Source organism: Netta rufina (genome assembly GCF_964035555.1).
Source record: "Netta rufina genome assembly, chromosome: 1".
Taxonomy (NCBI): domain Eukaryota; kingdom Metazoa; phylum Chordata; class Aves; order Anseriformes; family Anatidae; genus Netta; species Netta rufina.
Window position 1 is genome coordinate 9569883 of NC_140123.1, and position 20554 is coordinate 9590436.

Genomic DNA, 20554 nt, shown 5'->3' on the forward strand with positions numbered 1-20554 from the left:
AGCAGCCTTATCCATGACAGATTAATCATGCTTTTAGTTATAATTAATAAGTAGGTGACTGATAGGTACATACAGTACATTTAAAAGAACCCCATTCCTCTCCTACATAGACTTTAAATATGAAGCACTGCAAAGAAATTCTGAGAGGCAGGCAAGAATACAAAGCATAGAGGAAATGGGAGAAACCATCTACATAAGAAGCAGCATTTTATATTGTTTTTTCATATCAACTTTTCTCATCTGAGGTGGCTTATACAACTGTACAACTGTCACAGCATAGGGCCAGTGTGTTTTTAACTATATAACATTTAAACTAAATCTTCCAGGGAGAGTATCCCCTCCAGGACTTGGTACAGGCATAGAGGGTTGTGAGACAAGGGTTTACTGACAAAGGGTAAAAAAAGACTGGAGTCCAGGAACCACGTCTGCCAGGTCTTGCAAAGGCAGGGAACAGTTCTGTGTCATGAAACCAAGAAGAGCCTAGTGCTCGGAGCATCCACGTAGGACCCAGAAGAGGGATTCCTCACTCTGCTGCAAGTTCCTTGAGTAAAACTGAGCATGTAGTTTTGCTTTCCCAAGATCACATCTGCCGGAGAAGTGTTTTCTGCCCATTGATTTCAACAAGAGGTGCCTAAAGACTTTTGAGGAGCTGTTGATCTGAGCTTCAGCTAACCCATCTGCAAAGTGGGTGATATTAAATGCCTACGCAACAGGGACACTGTCAGAGTAAATGCATTAACGACTGTGAAATGCTCAGTTACGACCATAATAGGAGTGATAGAAGTAAGGCAATAGATCATTGGGACTGATTTTACATAGAAACATATGGTACAGAGGAGGATAAACAAGTGTATACGGAGTCTGCTGACAGGTGTGAGCCAAATGTTAGGAGCTGCTTTCCAAACTGAGCAACAGTAAGCCTCCCATCTGCCACCCCCAGCCTTTCCTGCCCAGGCCTGATACATTAAATGCAGGAAGGATGGAGAGAGCATAGGTGCAGATGAGAAGATCTTTCAGGTGAAAAACAAAGCATTTGTGTGCAATTGTTCTTCTTTTTTAGGTCATTCCCCTACAGCAATGCAGAAATATGAAGGTACCCAGGAAACAGCTTTCTTAGCAATGATAGATCACGCTCCTTGCCCTATTTGCTAGCTAGCAGATTGAGGAATGAAATCCCAGGGCTTGGTAAAAACAGGTGACACCCCTGAAAATTTTTAATTGTTAATTGAATCAGCTGAAAGAAAGGAAGCATGTAAGCAAGCAAGAAAGACAGACAGACAGACAGAAAGACAAAGACAGAAAGACAGAACAAGAGAAAGAGAGAAAGAGAGGAGAGAAAGAAAGAAGGAAAAAAAAAAAAAAAGAGGAAAAAACTATACATTCAGCAAAAATTAGAGCTTTTTTAGCTCTGTGAAGCATTTCTCTTAATTGCAAATCTCTCTGCCATTCAGATATGCTCTACAGTCAGCACAAGGGAATAGCAAGGGAGGAGTCAACCCACTCAAGCTGGAAGGAGCAGCTGCACAAGCAGTGAAAGCAAGGGCCCACAGTCACAGTTGAGCTCACAATGGTGTTTTCTGTGCTCTGAAAAGGGACCCTTTTCTGTGATGACTCTTTTGGCCTCTACATCCCTATAGTCCCATAGTAGCTTTTTTTTTTCTCCCTGCACATCTGTCCTTTGAATGTTTCTTCCATCTTTCTTCTCGTTTCTGCACTTCAGTATTTTTGTACTTCTCTTGCCCTTGACTTTCACAACTCACCCCAACAAGTTCCCTTGCAAAGAGGAAATAAATAAATAAATAAATAGAGGGAAAATAAGTTGCAATTAAAGATCTTCACACTACTATATACTTGTACAGCTGCTAATTCAATAGGGTCCCAGTTTTCATCTCATTTCTAAGTTCTGCAGTATGGGACAAGGTGCATCATAAGAATACATGTGACTTTCAAAGGCCCTGATTTTAGTACAAGCTCTTTAGAACTGATTTTCTAGAGACATGCAATATGGTGTAGACATTCGTTCTCATGTATCTCTAAAGTTTAGTTTTGTTAGACTACTCATACAGCTAGACAAAGATTGTCAGTTTTAGTATTGCCACCACTGTAGCACCTTTTTAGCCAACTTTCATGAGTAAACACACAGCTCAAAATACTTCTGCAACCATCACTGCATTAATCCAATGCTCTGAACATCTGAACAGATATTTTTCTCTGTTTGTACCCTTCTACTCTTTTGTCGTTCTCTGTCACATCAGATGAACTGCTGTTCTCTATTTTTAAGGCCCTTCATTGCCTGTCCCCAAATCATATCTTATGCATTTCTAAGGAATTCACTTACCCCTCCAATAAGTTTGTGATATCAATCCCTGTCTCACATCTGTTTAGCATTCAGACAAGTCCCTCCATATTCTTCATTGTGGGGAATTGTCCACCCTACACATCCACAGATTCAGTCACTGCTCTCCCTTTTGATGTGAAAATTAAGACATTAATAAGCTAAATCCTTCGCAGTTTCACTGGTGAGCCATTGTGCCCTCACTGCATCTTTGTCTAGTTCTCCTTCCATCTGTCTGCATTTATCTGTTGTCCCTTATCCCATGTGTAAATTATAATTATATAATTATAATGACAGTCCCTCTGTCATTAAGGGACTGTCTAATTGCTCTCATCTGTGCAGTGTCTGGCATATTCTTAACCTCTGACTATGATTTTCAGGTATCCAAGCAATAAGAGCAGCAGAAAATAGCAATTGCTTCATTTACAGTTATAAGAAATGTCAATGACAAGAGAGCTGAGCATCTGTGCATTGATCTCGGTTCAGCAGTGACTCCATTGCTTGCTACCACACAGGACTTAATATTTGTATCAAAGAGAGAAAATGTTCAAGTGTTTGTTTGCATGTCTGTGTATATGTGCGCACATGCACTCTGCCAAAAGCAATCCAAGTTAAGCATAAGGACATATAGGGAATGAAGACGCTTGAAATTTCAGACACTTATTTACATACACCCAGCACTCCAGAAGGGTGCAAGAGAAACTCTCCTGCACATCAGCTTCAGAGATCCATGAAAATGCGACTAACTCTGCCTGATCAAGGCAAATTTCCCTGTGTTCAGCAGCATCAGCTGACATAGACTCCTCTGCAGCATGCTACAACAACACCCACTGCTGCAGTGGCAGAATGGAGCTGGGAGCATTAGGAAATGCCAGACCATGGCTTATCCCAGGATCTAAAAATAAAATGTTCCTTATCACACTGAAAATCAAGTGTTAACTTGGAAAGCATGAATGTAGCAATCTGTTCAAAAGTATATTAGAAACCAAAATCTACACATCCTGAATTGCATGCCAGGAACATCCTATTGTGGACACCGTCAGCCCCTGTGGACTCAATATACTCACTTTCATGTCAATTCTTTCTCCCTTCATTCCTCCCCAAAAAATAGTTAGCATTATGTCAAAAGTGATTTTGTTGGAAAATACTTTAACAAGAGGAAATTTGATTTTCATTCCCAGGAGATGTCAAAATAAAAGCCTCTTATTTTTACTGTGTTTAAGAAACTGAACATTTTCATTTTCTCTTAAATGTTATCTCAGGTTTTGGAAACCAAAAAAAAAAAAAAAAAAAATGCCATGAGAAAACCCATGTTGTTCTCTTGTTTTGAAATGTTGACAGGAAACAAGAACTTTTTTAGCTCTTAAAAACTATTTGCTTCAAGAATTTGGAATATTCAGAGTGAAATCATTCAAAAAGAATCATTAGAATTTCTTGTAATGCAAAACTAGGTTCCAGACTTAATACATGAAATAAGAGGCATTCCTTATCCTGAATTGTTCCCAGTCATTTCTTATCCTGAATTGTCTGAACACAAGTAAAGTGTGAAGGCAAGGAAGCATTAACCCCACTATGTATATGGAAACTTAGAGACAATGAAAAAAATGACTTAGAGCTGAGATGGAGATTGCAATAAAATGATATATCAGCTAATAATAAAACCATGTAAAAATGGAGAAACTGCATAAACACTAAGCATATGATTAATTTCCTCTCTTGACGTGCACAGCAAGACCTTATTGCTTTCTGAGGTATGTTTGCAAAAAACAATGGCATAGGCTAAAAGTCATATCTTTCTGGAATTGAATGAACTATGGCATGAGAAAAAAAGAAAAAAGAAAAAAGAGACTGTGTGATAATTGTTAGACAAAGGCAGGTCAAGAGGCTGCCATTAGCAATACACCTCCTCACACAGTCCTTCTGCATCATGTCAGCTCAGTCATGTCATGTCATGTCATGTCAGTCACAGGGTCTGTGCCCAACGCTGTACCTCCTAAGTGCCCCTGTAAAGGCAGTGGATGAGGTGAAGTCTGTGGCATGAAGGTGAAACACGACTAAAGTCCTTCCACTCAGAGAAAGCATGAACATCATAGATCTACTGCAATTCCCAAGGATAAACTAGTACAGCCTTTGTGGGAGAAGCCCCTGGGATTTGCTCCTGACCTTGAGGTGTTCTGCACCACTACCAGAACAGAGCTGAGATGATGGTGTGTAGCAGGACAGTCTGTAATGCTCCAAGATATTACTTTACTTCATAAAAGCTTGTGTTTTCATAATATAGCTTTTGATATTTGACAGCTAGGTGAAACTTTGTGGAAGCTTGTGGATGTGACACTCATCTCGTACTTAGGATACATATCCAGAAATTTCCTTTTGGAAATAAACAACTGGATTACAAAATGCCACTGCACAAAGAAAGGTATTGTGTTTACAGGGCTGCAGAGATGAGTGGGGTAGGACAATATCAGTGGGAGCTGCATGATTTCAGTGGAACTGTATGCATAAGCTGAGTGTGTGCAAGATGGATAAAGAAAGGGAAAAAAGCTTCAGAAAGAAACAAGGGAAGCAGCATGAAGGTGAGGAACTCTGTGCAGATTATGTTGGCCCTCCTGCCCCAGAGAGTGCTCCAGACTCCTGAGGGAGCAATGAGCACTTACTAGTGCTAGTAAGTACTAGTAGTACTGGAGCTGATACCCTGTCCACACCTAGGCCTGCATCAGAGACAGCAGAAATACTATTTTTTCCCTCTATGGAAAGACACCTTCAGCACTGACTAGGCCGTATTCTTCTTGCCCTACAATGCAGATTTCTTCTGAGCCCCACTCATAGTCAGTAGAGACTTTAGTCTGGGAATCACTGAGCAGTGACCAGCTCAGCTGCAAACATCCCTGCTGAGGTACCTTTTTGTCCTTGGATCAGATGAATCCACTCAAAAAAGTCCACTTTTTATCCGTCTAATACCTAGTACAGAGGGTTCATATAAACTTAAGTTCAGAGATACAGACAACCACAGCACATGGAGTACTTCAGGAATAAGTACTTACTCCTTGTGTACATATGACTGAGGCTGACAAAGTTATCTCCCCACTTTCAAAGCTCTCAGGAGAAATGATTGCATTTCAGTACTGAAAGAGTGGGAAAATCAAGCAAAGAATATTTTAGAAATTATAACAGGGAAGGAGCTGTCTTAATTCTACTTTCCCTCGGGGGCATCTATAAATCTGCAGGAGGACACACACTGCTTCTGTTACCACAAGCCAAGGAGCTGCCCTGGGCTGGTGCTGAGCTGGAGCTGTTAAACCTCACCTCCTAACCTCTTGGGGCTGGTACCATGTTAACCAGCTACTCAGCTTGTTTGATGGAGCTGACTCACTCAAAGTGGGCTCAGTATGTGGGTAGCGTGAGTTCACATCTACTGCAAAATACCATATAAATACCATGGAAAACAGAGTGTAAGTGGGAAGGTTGGGGTGTTGCTGAGAAACACAGCTCCCCAGTATTTCTCCTTTGATATTCCTGTGTCTGGGCTGAAAGGCAAATCACACAGTAAGATACTGAACCTGTACTCTAACTTCTATTTCAATAAGGAAGTTGGGCAGATCCAGCTACTGTAATTGCAAAACACCCAAATGGACACAGAAACAGACATGGAGGGTCACACCACAGGCTCTTCTAACATGTATCATGGCACCAGTGGTGGCCAGAAGCAGAAGGGAAGGAGATGGTTCAACCATCCTCCAGAACACCCCCTTGCATTGTCCATTGAACAGAAGAGGGCTGAGATATATAGTGCACTTGACGCTGCACCTACATCTTGAGTAACCCACGCTCAAGTCCTCTGGCAATCCACAGGCAGGTCATAAAGAATCAGAGGCAGAAAACCAGTAGGAACAAGGAACAGGCTCTGGAGATAAATGCTCTTGGTATCGATTGAACGTATATAAAACCTAAAGTGCTGCTGATCTACCTTGCTTTGGGGAATGGTGAGACAAAGGTTAGACACCTTCTGGATTGCATGTGAAACACAGCAGCTGGCAATCTCACCTGCTATGTCATTATTCAGGCTAGATGTTTCTAATGACCCATTCCGGTCTTAAAAATCAATAGTATAGGAGGTTCAGTTCAAATAGTCCTATTTAAAGTACATGTTTCATATCACTCTTACTGCAAGATTTCGGCTCAGCCAACGCAGTTAAAGAATGGATCACTTTGTACATTACACATTATGCAAGCTATTAGTAGTTTTTAAAAAGAAAGGTTACTTCGCCCTGAAACTTGGCGAGAGCCACATGGTTAGTCTTCACCTATTCTCTCAACACTGGAGGAGGAGAGAGCTCTCTCTGTGACACAGTGATCAAGACAAGCGCTGATGCAGACAGCTAGCATAGCATTGAATTTCCTTCCTGCAGCACTTCTGCAATAATAGCTGCCATAATTGTTCAAATTGTAAAAAATCACAGGAAAACATGGTACTTTTCTCACCCACGTGTACCTACCTTCTATTCATCAAAAGAAATTATCACTTTGCTGCTGTAGATGTGATTTATATATTACATGCCCTTGTGAACCTCAATAATGACAATCTTTCATTCTCCAAAGAAATGAATTACAGAGCACAGGAGTGGGTTACAGTCAGTCCAGCTACTGCCACAGCAGTCCATTTTAATCTGCTTGTTTGCTTTCTCTTCAGGGGAAACTAGGAAACTAGTTATTAAACTTCGGAGCAGCTGGCATTTGTACTATCTCTTATTTCAAGTGATGTTTTTCTGTTAGCTGCAAACAGTGGCAATGACGAACTTTCTCAAGTTAACACAGGAAACATAATACAGCAACAGTTAGCCACCCTCCTTCCCTCCCCCTCCCTCTCCCAGGCTTTTTTTCTCTTCTTCCATGCAAAGCATGGTTACATTTCTATTTCCTTTTTTTTTACATTGGACAGAGGACACATCACCATTTCTTATATCTCTTGGTTTTTACAGTGTTGAGCAACACTGGATACCTGAATGTGAATGAGAAACATATACTCAGCCAAAAATTACTCTGGTTCAACAACAAGAGGTGAAACAACACAGTTATTTTAAGGAACAAAAACTTATCTTCTGCAACTAGTTAGAGTCATTTCTGACTTTTGTTGGTATAAAACAGGCTGGCTTGACTAAGAAAAGAGATAAGAATTTAGATCATATATCTGACTGAATCTAACCCCTTCTAAACCTGACGTAAACTCACTGTATTTTCTAGCATAAGTGCAAAATAAGCTTCCACAGGAGATAACTTGCTCTATCAATAACTGAATTATCATGAGGCAATACCTAGTCCACACTAGATAATACTCACATTCACTTTCCACTGCACAGCTTCCTACACGATTTCCAACACTCATCTCCTGCCTTTAGTTTCATGAGCAATGTGTCACACTCAGCCTATTGTCTCCTTCTGCAGTTGGAATGAAGCTCTTTATGTTTTAACCCATCAGCAACCCATCAAACATAAGCTGGGCTCAGCACTCCTTGGTTCAGCCTACCTAATTTTCTAAGAAGGGAGAAAACAAGAATCTTTCAGTGAGATTTGTTGAGTGAGAAAGTGGGTTGCAGGGATACTGGCAGGTTAGGGTTTGTGGTATGGGAGCTGTGCTCTGGGCTTATACACAATGGGGTTGAAGCCCTGAGCAGCTCTCCTCTTAGAGAGGATCAGCACTTATTCCTACACATGCAGCAGCAATCTCTGCTCAGGACTCTTTTGTCTAAATCCTCTTCAGATCTCAGGTGTCTGAGCAGCTTTTTCTTACAATAGACTTTGGAGGATCTGAGCAGCCTTTTCTTATTTTGGAGGATCTGCTGCTTTTTGTATTCTAGAAGAAAAACACTTGGAGCACTATGTGATTATTGGAGCAATGACTGGAAGCTGCACAGCCCTTTGCACCCAACTGAACACACTAAACAACAGTGAGAGTTCCAACTGTGTTCTCCAAATGGCTATGGATACTTAATTTTTTTTGACATAAAGAGAAACAATTTCAGCTGAAAAGACTGAAAAATCTTTGTCTTCCCCTAATCCTTAAGAGGTGTAGAGGGCCTTTTTAAAAACAACAGAAAACTGCTCTAAATCACAGTAGAGAGAATATTAAAATATCTCATATCCCCAGCAATTGCAATAGCCTTGAAGATTTCCAAAAAGTGGGACATGAGTAAAGTGGCATTGGTTGTCCTGTAGATGGGGCTGGTCATGATGGACTATGCTTTTACTGTCTACTTCCCTCTCATTTCCTCTGTCTGACACTCTCCAAGCACTGAGATTGTGCAATGCCATAAATTGGAACAAAGGAGGTGGAAGGAAACACAGGTGCTTTTGTTGGGATGGTGTAGCAAAGCAGCACCAAGATCCTCAAGCACCACTTGTTTCCCCGGCCCTGGTGGTTCTGTACAAATGATGTGAAGGTGTCAGCACGGTGCACATTTTCATGGCTCATCCAGTGAATGTTCTTTTTGGAGGCAGCCTGCAGTTGATGTTACTTTGGCTGGATAAGCAAGGGTCTTTGTGTTATCTGCACATTGCTCCTCAGCTTTAGAGGTGGTCTGGTCTACTGTGGTCCACAAAAACAAAAAAAAATTCTTTGGCTTAGAAGGTGGAGTAAAGAAAAACAACGAAGCAGGCCAGACCTTCACTGAAAATAAATATTCATACTTCAGAGATACATAATAGATTTACATGATAACATATGCTCCAAGAAAAAATATACAAGCACAGCATTACATGAGGGAACATCTCCACTGGGCTAAAATATCTTTTTTCTGTTTTGTGCAAGTCTGTGTTTAAAGCATGAGGGACTGCCAAATCTGGTAGACCACTAGAGGTAAGTCTACCACAGCTCCATGTTTTCAGGTCCAAACAGTGCTGAGTCTGAACATATTTTCCCAATAGGCACACATACACACAATGCATACAAATGTATTTATATATATATGCATATATGTCTGACACAGATCAACATAGAAAATACAGCACTCACAGATGCCAACAGTACGAACAACCTCATCCTCTTGTCCTCTCTGCTTGACAAGGCTGAAAGCCTCTTAGTCAAAAAATCAGACACATACATACACGTAAAGAGTCTGGATCCCCCAGTAACTGACCTTGGACACCCAGTTTACCCAGTCTCTGGATCCCTTGGTCTCCCCATTGTCTCTCTCACAAGAAGATGCACACACTGGTCTCTCCACTAGCTGGTCCAGGAATTGGCAGAGAGGCAGTGGTGTCACAAGGGCTGGTGGAAGAGAGTCATGCCCAAGGGTGCACATGTACACTGCAACTTGGAAGTGATGGGGGAAGCCTGAAAGTTCCCCAGCAAGCAGGGCTGGGACACAGAACAAGCAGTGAAACCCAGGGCAGTCCTCAACACTGTTTCAGTGCAGGGGAGACACAGCATTGGAAACCTTGGCTGGGTTTCTTACAATAATTGAGGGCAGCAACTTAATTTTTAATCAGACTTTTACATTATGACAGGTTCGATTTGTTTACAAGCAGCCTGAGACTCCCTGTACGGTCTTTAGTCAACTAAGAAGTATAAGAAAAAAAAATGACCCTGCAATACAACTGCACACACTGGCAAATAATGCCTTGACTTTACAACCTCAGCTTTAGTAGCTCTTCCAAGACTGAAGCACCGATGCTTCTCCCAAACGCTTGGGATGGGAAAGTACCTGAAGTGATTTTGTAATATCAGGTGACTAGTGCCAACTTTTAAACTGATGACTACTGTATAATCACAGTCCTTGGACTAGCATCTCAGCTTTCCTAAATTTGTTTCTTTTTCATTCTTTTACAAATGCAAATACATGTTGCTTGCCAGATTTCCTTTACAGAATGTCAGGTCTCGTGATAGTGAAATAAATTGTTTAAACGAGATCTACGTAACAACATTCTGCCTTCCTTTTACCATAGTCAGTCTTACCTTGCATTAGTATCACAACAGTAAATCAGGAATGAAAGTCTCTATGTCAAGACTGGTGCAACCAGTGACGTGGTACATATTTGAATGTGATAAAGTTGTTATAAATGGCTCAGGATTCAAATTAGGATTAAAATAAAAATAGGATTTATTGAAAGAATATAAAGGAATAGAGGTAAGCAAACAGCGCTGGGTGCACCGGGAGTCTCCGCTCCACCAGGACGCACACCAGTTACATCAAGCAGCTGATTTTTATGCTCCTAGACTAATACATATTCATTACTACTTCTAAAAAAAATAGATTATTAAAATTAGCTTCCGGGGTGCAGTCCCTCCTACTGGAGCATGCGCAGTCTCCTCTGGGGTCTCTTCTGGGGGTCTCTAGGGGTCTTCCGTGCTGAAGGCTCGCAGTCTTCCTCTTCCCCTTTGTACTTACTGGGCACCATCCCAAGTTTACAGAACACCTTCTTCAAAACACCTTCTTCAAATCTTGTCTCCCAGCCGCTTTTCAGCTTCTTTCTCGGCCCCCCCCTAACCAGATACCAAAGATCCACATAGTATCCCATAACAGTCACTAGTTGTTATCAGTTGTTCTGAAACTCCCAGACACACGGGTAATTAAAACATTCTTCCCCAGCCATTCACAGACACATCTATAGCAGTGTTAGAAATAGAAGTCCGGAATAACAAAAGCAAACAGGTTCATAAATTTAAGAAGTGATAAATTGGCTAGAATGAGGAATGAGGGGGAGACTGGGACACACTGCAGCTGTGGTTCAAGCATTGAATTGCCAGTGCAGGGCCCAGAGGCAGACAGGATTCAAACATTTCAAACAGAATTGTTCTTTATGGACACGAATTGTTAAAACATTTCTCACAAAGTTATTAGTGGTTTGCAAAGTTGCCCTGTAGCAGCTAAACCCTTAGTACTGGCTGTGTGCATGCTTACCAGAGGTTCATGGATTTATCAGGCTAATGAGAAACACAGGCCACTGTTTCACAGCTGCTTTTAATCAGCTTAATCTAGTTCATAACCACCAAAATAAACAGTCCTGCTCACCTCTTTTGAGCATCTGGATGTGCTTGCCCCTGTTCCTCTATTGTACTGGTACTGTCCATTATGCAAAAGCATAATGAATCAGGTCTGGGATTTTATCTCACCTCAGCTATCCTGGAATAAATGAAAACAAATGAGAAGTTTGGATTTAAAATAAATCAGTTCCTTAATCTTAGTTATAACAAGGTTGTGCAAACACTTATAAGAAATGTGAGGACAAGGGAGTAAGAGGACAGCAAAATTGCATCCTGGGACATACGGTGGCTATGAATCTTCATTGTCTTCCCACTGGGGACACTGCAGGGTTGCATGTGTTTCTGGTCCCCTGGCAGAAGAACTTGTATAAAGGTACCAAACTCTCTTCTTCCCCCCTTTCCTTCTCTTCAGCTGTTCTTAATTGCAAGGTAAAATACACCGGCTTAAACATCTCCTAGAAAAGCTTCCCAAATGGCCAATTAGGTTTACAATGTCTGTCAGTGTCTCTGCAGTGGTTCAATACAGGGAAATCTTTAATAACAGATATTGGTCTGGTTTCTCCTCCTACACTGCAATTGGTCAAATGTAGCTCTGTGCCTGACTGTGGAGGCACACCATTCGAAAATGGCTCCTAGCGGAGACTCTTCAAAGTCACAAAGAAAATACCTACTGTCATTGTTTTGTTTCACTTTTTTCCAGTTTTTAAGATTTTCTTCTTGCAAGCAGCGTCTCTTTTTTTTCAGATCACACATTAGCTAGAATAGTATGAAGTTATACAGCCTACATATAGCAGTGCTGCTTATACTCTGCTTGATATTTCCCACTGGTAACATAAACCCATTTATTTCTTGACTCATCCTTTCATTAGCTATAATCCCATTCCATATATTATTCATAAAATAATATGAATCCAGAAATATATGTATTGGTGGCCTTTTTTTAATCATCTTCAAATCAATCTTATTGCCTCCACCCCCTTTTAAACCAAGGTTTTTTTTGTTTGTTTGTTTGTTTTTTTGTTTGTTTTTTTTTTTTTCCAAATTAATTTTCTGCTATGGCTCATTTCATTTCACTTTGTATAATCTGGTATGTATGAAGCAGAACAAGGAAAATACTCAGGTCTATTTATATGCAATCAAATGAAAGTGATATATCCATATCTTTTACAGATGGCTTTAATTTTCTCTGTTAAAGCACCTTGCTGTACTAAAATTCATTGTGAAGGCAAAGTATATTTCCCCAGAATGAAAATTTAAACTACCAAAGCATCAACATACCTGGTGGGAGTCTTTATTACTTTTTACAATATACCAGCTCTTTAAAATAGTAGTACTGGGGAAAAAAAAAAAAAAAATCTAACTGAACTGGAGTTTAAGTGATAGTATATTTATCATGTTGTTTCAAGGTTTAAATAAAAACTCAGAGCCTTATTTTAGCCTAATAATGTCTAAATCCATTGTATTCTATGACATTAAAATACTGTTTCTTATCATAAAAATAATTTTTGCATAAGCCGTTGATTGTCATAATCTAAGAGTTTTAAAACCTTTAATATTTACTGTAATAAAATTCCAACTACTCTGGAAGTGTAATACAGAGAAATTGAACCTCATTGGGCTTTAAATGTAAGACAGGACCTCTTTCAAATTTCAAATTATTTTCCTATCCCTTCTGGTTCCTTAACCTCTTATTTGGATATGCAGTTTGGGCACTTTAATTACATCAAGAGAAGGAAGCAGCCTTCCAGACAGAAGCAGTCTTTGCTCTAACCTAGATACACTTATTTCTTAAGGCCTTTAAAGAAAACCTCTTCCAAGTTACTTTTGCTTGCCATTGAATGAGAATGAAGGGTGTTAGGGCTATCACAAGACTGATTTCCATTTCAGTTAGTCCATTTCCATATTTTAATTTTCTATTTCTTAAGTTCTGATTGTCTGTGACCTTTCTAGGCAGGAGCTGTCACCCTGGCTCCCTGGGTAAGATACCTTCTTACCCATTGCTTGTGCAAAGTACCTCTCACTAAACCACCAAGATATAGAAAGCCAAAGGAATTTGTTTGGGCCACAAGCAACAATTGGTTGAGGGGTTTGGAGAATTTGTTGTTTGGGGAGGATGAAGCTACGATTTAAAGATATGATTTCTAAATATGAAATCTTTCAATGTCTGGATTTGCTCACTCCTCCAAAAGACTTGTGATAGCCAAGCTCAAGTTCTGAGTTCTTTAATCCTATGAAGAAGATAAGGAGGGAACTGACTTAGACAAAAGGATTTTTCTCTGCACAGTGCCTAGGCGAGTGACCATGCATTTGTTTCTTCTTTCATTTCCTGTAGCCAAACTGATGTTAAGCCTTGTGTTTCACACAGAAACACTTCTTCCTTTCCCTTTTCCTTCCCCTATTCTAGTTAATGAGGATTTACTCTCTCTTTTACTCTCTTAGATTCCAGGTTAGGTTCTCCCCATTCACACACCCTGAATAAAATTCCCAATGGATTTCGATTAGTTCTCTCTTTTCCTGTATCCCACTTCATATATCCCACCACTCTCACATCCCATCTGCTCTTTTCAGCATTGCCAGCATCCCCCAAATGACGCCAGTCTAACTAGGAATGCATTGCTAAAAATGTCTCCGTATCTGGAAAACGTTACTGCGACCTGTGCAAGTAGCTAATTAGTTGCTCGCCCTCTTTGTCTATGTGGTGAGGAAGAAAGAAGCCGACTAGACTGCTGTAGGATTTAGACAGATATTTCCCTCATTGAGCTTCTGCCCAGTAGCTTTTGGGAGCAGAAGAAATATGGAGATTGGATATCACAGAGTCCTTACTCATTAGACGTCTTTTTGTTACTTTCAGTCTCATCACGACAAAAAAGGAAGGCAAAGTGTAATAAAATGGCCAGTTGTCATTTCAGTTGTCATTTTATTGATAGCCCTGCTTTGTTAGACTGTGGGACAGGGGAGGATGTAGAGGTGCATATAAAGAAGACATAAAAGCAGTTTTGCCAAAGTAACCAAAAAATCCAAGGAGTTCAAGTCTGCCATTCCGCTACAAACTTGGCTTTTCTACCAGCAACACTGTCACTCCACAAACGGACCAGCTAACTGCATCAGCACTTTGCCTTTTTGTGTGAGCTTTTACTTCTGCACTTCTAAGCTCTTCTTCCAAGTTTGCAGCTGTTGTAAGCATAGAAACATGGAATATGACAATATATTTTCAAGATATAAGGAAATGACTTACAACATGGCTGTGTTTAAGGGAAGAAAACAAAACCTTCTATCAACAGTGAGTGGAACAACATCTGATGACCAAAATACTGATTTCTCTCTACCACAGAAACCACATGCCCACTATCTGATAGAGCAACCATTTCTGTAGACCAGGACACATGGATGAACATTCAGATGACAAGGAGCTGACAGAGATCTTATGGGTCAGGATTAAAGGGAAGGCAAGGACAGGCAACATAATAGTGGAAGTGTGCTACAGGTCACCTCCTCAGGGAGATCAAGCAGCTGCGGCCCTCTATAGACATACAGAAGCAGCCTCATGTTCACATGCCCTGGTCTTCATGAGGGACTTCAACCACCCCAATATCTGTTGGAGGGACAGCACAGCAGGGCATAGGCAACCCAAGTGGAATACATTGATGACAAATTCCTTCTTCAAGAAATAGAGGAGACAATGAGGAGAGGTGCTATGCTGGACCTCATTCTCACCAACAAGGAGGGGCAGGTGGGAAATGAGAAGCTCAAGGGCAGCCTTGGCTGCAGTGACCATGAAACGGCACAGTTTAGGATCCAGAGAGCAGTGATGAGGCAGCACAGCAAGCTCACTCCCCTGGACTTTTGGAGAGCAGACTGGCTTCTTCAGGGATCTGCTTGAGACAAAGCCCTGAAGGGCAGAGGGGCCCCAGAAAGCTCACTAATATTCAAGAATCATCTCTTCCAAGCTTGGGAGTAATGTATCCCAACAAAAAAAATGTTGGGCAAAAACACCAGGAGGCCTGCACAGATGAATAAGGAGCTCCTGGCCAAACTCAAACAGAAAAAGAAGGCCTACAGAGAGTAGAAGCAAGGACAGATAGCCTGAAAGGAATACAGAGACATTGTCTGAACAGCCAGGGATCAGGTTAGGAAACCCAAAACCCTTTTAGAGTTAAATTTGGCCAGGGACATCAAGGGGAACAAGAGAAACTTCTATAGGTACATCAGTGATGAAAGGAAGACTAGGGAAATTGTGGGACCTCTCTGAAAGGAAATGAGAGACCTGGTCACTGAGGATATGGAGAAGGCTGAGGTACTCAATGACTTTTTTGCCTCAGTCTTCAGCAGCAAGAACTCCAGCACATGGCCCAGGCCCAGAAGGCAAAGTCAGGGACTGCGAGAATGATGAACCTCCCACTGTAGGAGAAGATCAAATTTGAGACTATCTAAGGAACCTGAAGGTGCACAGATCCATGGGACCTGATGAGATGCATCCATGGGTCCCGAGGGAAGAGGCAAATGTAATTTTAAAGCCACTGTTCATCGTATTTGAGAAGTCGTGGCAGTCTGATGAAGTTTGCACTAACTGGTAGAGGGGAAAGAGTATTTTTAATTTTTTAATTTTTAAAAAGAGAAAAAAGACCCAGGGAACTACAGGCCAGTCAGTCTCACCTCTGTGCCTGGCAAAATCATAGAACAGATTCTCCTGGAAACTCTGCTAAGGTACATGGAAAATAAAGAGGTGACTGGTGAATGTATGAAGAGAGTTAAATGCATCGGTCATGGATGGTCATCACGGGAGTCATAAAATGTAACTCTCTGATACAAAATTACCTATGATGCCCAACAAGAACTGTTTGGATTTTACAACAATATATATCTTGTTTCACTCTCTCCATGGATTTTCTCTCCAGCTGAATGAACTGGGAGACTTATTTTTCCACCCAGCTGGAAAACCTTTCTTAAAAAGCAAGTGTAAGATTCCTTCTTTCATAACTTTTCTAACAAAATATGGTTAAACCGAGAAATGGCAGTTCATCCTTTTAAATGGAGAGATACAAACAGATGAGATAGTTAAAAAAAAAAAAAAAAAAAAAAAAAAAAGGCAAAGAAAAAATATGTATCAAAGATATCAGATTTTTCAGGCAAAAGAATAAAAAAAATGAAGATGAAGATCCTCACCAAAAATACAGAGCATCATGCATTATCTTGCTGAGAAAAGAATGAGTATCGTGAGCCCATCTTACTGAACAAGCTGGGAACAAGCCTTTAAATGGAAAGAATGAATGCAACTTCTTTGAATTGCTTTATTAACAAGCAGAATATGATCCTAATATTTCAAAGTGTAAAGAAAAAAAGAAAAAAAAGCCAAGGAAATGGAAAGATAAATGCACAAGGCCAGCTATTCTGGAGGGAGTAATGGAAAGTGTGACTCTTAAAACTCAAAGGGCTATTTTTGAGATTTTTATAGTGACATACAGATATGTTAGAGGAAACATATTTATGACATTTTTGTAAAGATTATATTGTTTTATGTTGGCTAAAGGAGGGAACTATTCATAAACAACTCAATTAATTGTGCAACATAACTTATGCATCAGCACAAATCATCATATCATTAATTAGAGACATATGATTGCATCTTAATCTAAGAATCAGCTGCAAGAGCCAGTAATTCAATGCTCCTGCTATGGCTAAGAACAGCTTGGTATCTTATGTGGGAACCACACTGCAAATGAAGGAATCCAAAGCACATATATTCATTTCCATGGAAATGCTTTACATTTGCATTCTATTTAAAAGATTACTGGCCTAAGAATTCTTGAAACTGCTTATGAAACTGCAACATTTAAGTCATCCAGGGAGAATGCTGCATTTCAGGGCATGTCATGCAAAGCTATTTCAGGTGAATGACAACTTCTAGCTCTGAATTGTGTGCTCATCAACCCTTCAGATTTTTAAAATGTGGTTGCTGAATGTAGCTTCAGCGTTTTCTGAAAAACAGACCCCAAAAAGTACCTCAGACTGAGCATTCAAATGTTAGGGTGTGGATCATCATCAGACCTTGAAAATCTCATCTAAGTCCTTTCTCTGCCTTCTTAAATTATAATCACATCCTTATAACTTAAGTGCCTCTGTATCTCTAGCAGTCTTACACTGTAGAGAAGAGCTATCTCAGTTCTCATCTACAACTGCTTGGAAAAACAAAAAAAAAAAAACAAAACAAAACAAAACAAAGCACTGACAGTAAGGGTGCCTTGCCCAAAACACAAGAGGCAAGCAGTGTAAGGACTGTAGTCCAACACCCTCCCTCTCTCCCACTCCCAAGCTAAACTAGCAGCCTGATTTCCCATACATTGTATGCCTTTTTAAATGATTACTGAATTTCTCTATGCCATTCTCCAAAGATGTAATCTGATTACAGACTTTCTGTTCAAACTTTCTCATAACTGCAGCTGAAGCCTTGATATCATTGTTTAAATTTATCCATTTGAAAGCTTCAGCTGAGCATTATTATTCTGACAAGAGTTTTTCTAGACAGGGCTGATGAAATTAACTGAAGATGAGAGCCACAAATGAAAATCTTAATCAAGATTAATACCTGCATTGTTAAGGGTTGACAAGGTGGATGAACGTAGTGATGCTTTCATCTAATAAATCTTTTGATCCTAAAAAAGAACCAAGGTTCTGGCCCAAGATCTGTTTTGATGAGGGAGAGAGGGTTTTAATTTTGATGGAATAATCGAAGTGTTTCTCAACATTTCTGCTGAATGACAGGAGGTAAAATTCTACCTGCAGAATTCCTGCACGTTCCACTGAGATCCTGATGCTTCAAAGCACTTGCACTTAGGGTCTGTTTTTTTGAGATAACTTGAGTCCCTGAACAACTGGTTATTAATTACAGGGGTATGGGGAGCGTGTGTCCTCCAGCCAGTGGCTGGTGTTAGGGAGCAGCCCTTTTATACATGTAAAACACCTTCAATCCTGAGCAACTGTTGAGCCAAGGTTCCAAATAAAGTATAATCTAGAAGTCTCTTTAGATCCTTGTATTTTTAAATCCCTCATAATTGATAAATGAGTTCAGTGATCCCTCCCTGAGCTTGATGTCAATAATGCCCTTCTACCGAGTTCTTTTGATGAAGTGTGGACTCCCTTATATTTACATGTAAGATGCCTGCATCTGTTCCCCTGGCAGCTCCTTGCCACCTTCCCTGTTCTAACGTGGCATATCCAGGTGTTTGCTGACAAGCCAAGGTGTAAACACAGTGTAAACAGTAGGGAATTTGGGAAAGGTTCTGAGGATTGAATCAAGGTGAAGAATTGAGCAGACAAAGCTCAGGCACAAAGGGAGAAGAACTGAGAATGCTTTGGAGGGTTGTTAATTTTGTTTTCCAAACACATCCAAGAGTTGACTTGAAAATATCAATACAAACTGTTCTGTTCCTATACTGCAGCACTTAAGCTTTCTCCCTCCACATTAAAGCACAGACTTACAAATCTGTGCTAGGAGACAGCTAAAGGAATGAAAATGGAAAAGACCAGCTCAGGTCAGAAGTGTAGATCAAACCTATGGTTACAGAAAGCATCTTTCCTGACAGCTGAACTCCTTTATCAAGTTTTTGGCCTCATATAGCACATCCTTTCTTCCTCAGATATTTCCAGCCCCTCGGTGGTGTCCAATCAGTCATGGTGTAACCACAGTTTAATGCAGGACTGAAAACCTCTAGTTACAGTGGGAAAAAAAAAAAAAAAAAGAGGAGGGAGGAGAGTGAGCAGCTGGGGACAAGACCATCCAGAAAGAGTCAAAAAGTTTCTGAGAGTGACAAGCAAGGACTGAGATCTTTAAACCTTTTCTCTGTATCCCTCACAACCATATGAATTACTGAACAGAAATTACAGTCAGGTCATAGTGACACAGTGAATTGCATTTAGGGAATTTAAAAGCATATTCAGCCTCTCTAAAGAACTGTAGTCCTTTGCTTTTCAGAGGCTTGAACAGGAACTCAGGTCAAAATAGCTAAACCTAAACTACTTGGAAAGTATTATACAGATAAACAACAGACATTGAATGCCTCTCTGTCTCCAGAGGTCAAGAAAAATGCATCAACTTTTTTTTTTTTTTCTTCAAGAAGAAAATTTCTGTTAATCACCACCATTAATAGACATGTTTTTTCTTCCATAGCATTTTTGAGCGGTGGTTAAGAAGACACAGGCCCATCCTAGAAGTTTACCCAGCAGCCAATGCACCCATCGGCCACAATCGAGAAAATTACATGGTCCCCTTTATTCCTCTTTACAGAAATGGAGAATTTTTTATACCATCAAGAGAGCTGGGGTATGACTATGAGTATCTACAAGAACCAGGTAACACTACAATTTTAAGTCGAATTTGTTGCTTATAACATGGACAGTGACTGCAGAATGACTATATATATATATAAATATATGTATATAAATCCTTCTATTCCAGTTTTTTTCCATAATATAGTCCTAAGTTGTACCTTCTTGTTTTCATATTTCTCATCTGGTGATATGCAGAGTCAACATAAGACCATTAAAAAAGTCCCAATCAAAAATCAGTCACTGACATCATTCTTATCTAGCCTAGCTTCAATAAGGGCTGAATATGACCCAGAGGGTCAACTCATGATTAGAAAAGGGAGGAAAAAGTGCTGGATTTTGAGTCTGCTGTTTACCCAGTGTAGTGGGTTTACGTGGCAAGGTTTTGGTAGCAGGGAGCCATAGGGGTGGTTTCTGTGAGAAAGATCTAGAAGCTGCCCCATGTTTGGGAAGGGCCCCATTGTTTTCCGGATCTGAGCCAATAAGCGATGTTGTTTGCGCCTCTGTGAGAGCATATTTAAGACAGGGAAAAAACGCTGCGCCAGACAGCAGCCAGGAGTGAGAGAACAGCCTTGCACGTGCCAAGGTCAGTGTAGAGGGAGGGGGAGAGGTGCTCCAGGCGCCGGAGCAGAAGTCCCCTGCGGCCTGTGGTGAGGACCATGGTGAAGCAGGATGTCCCCCTGCAGCCCATGGAGTACCACGGTGGAGCAGGGTTCCACGCTGCAGCCCGTGGAGGAGACCACGGTGGAGCAGGTGGCCCTGCACCGACGGAGGCTGCCGCCTGTGGAAGACCCCTGCCGGAGCAGATTCCGGGCCGGACCTGTAGCCCGTGGAGAGGAGACCACGCAGGAGCAGGTGACCTGGCAGGAGCTGCTGCCCGTAGGGGAGCCAGGTTGGAGCAGTTTTCTCCTGAGGGA

At 40.8% G+C, this 20554-nt stretch overlaps 1 protein-coding gene across 1 annotated transcript in view; it reads left to right on the plus strand.

The window, feature by feature from the left end:
* The window catches only part of TYR (tyrosinase), a gene marked incomplete at both ends in the record, with an annotated part of 52838 nt that overhangs the window by 23752 nt on the left and 8532 nt on the right, over positions 1-20554 (plus strand). Inside the window, one exon of the mRNA XM_084305848.1 lies at positions 19480-19661. Coding sequence (XP_084161974.1) covers positions 19480-19661 — 182 coding nt within the window. The remainder of the gene's footprint in view (positions 1-19479; positions 19662-20554) is intronic.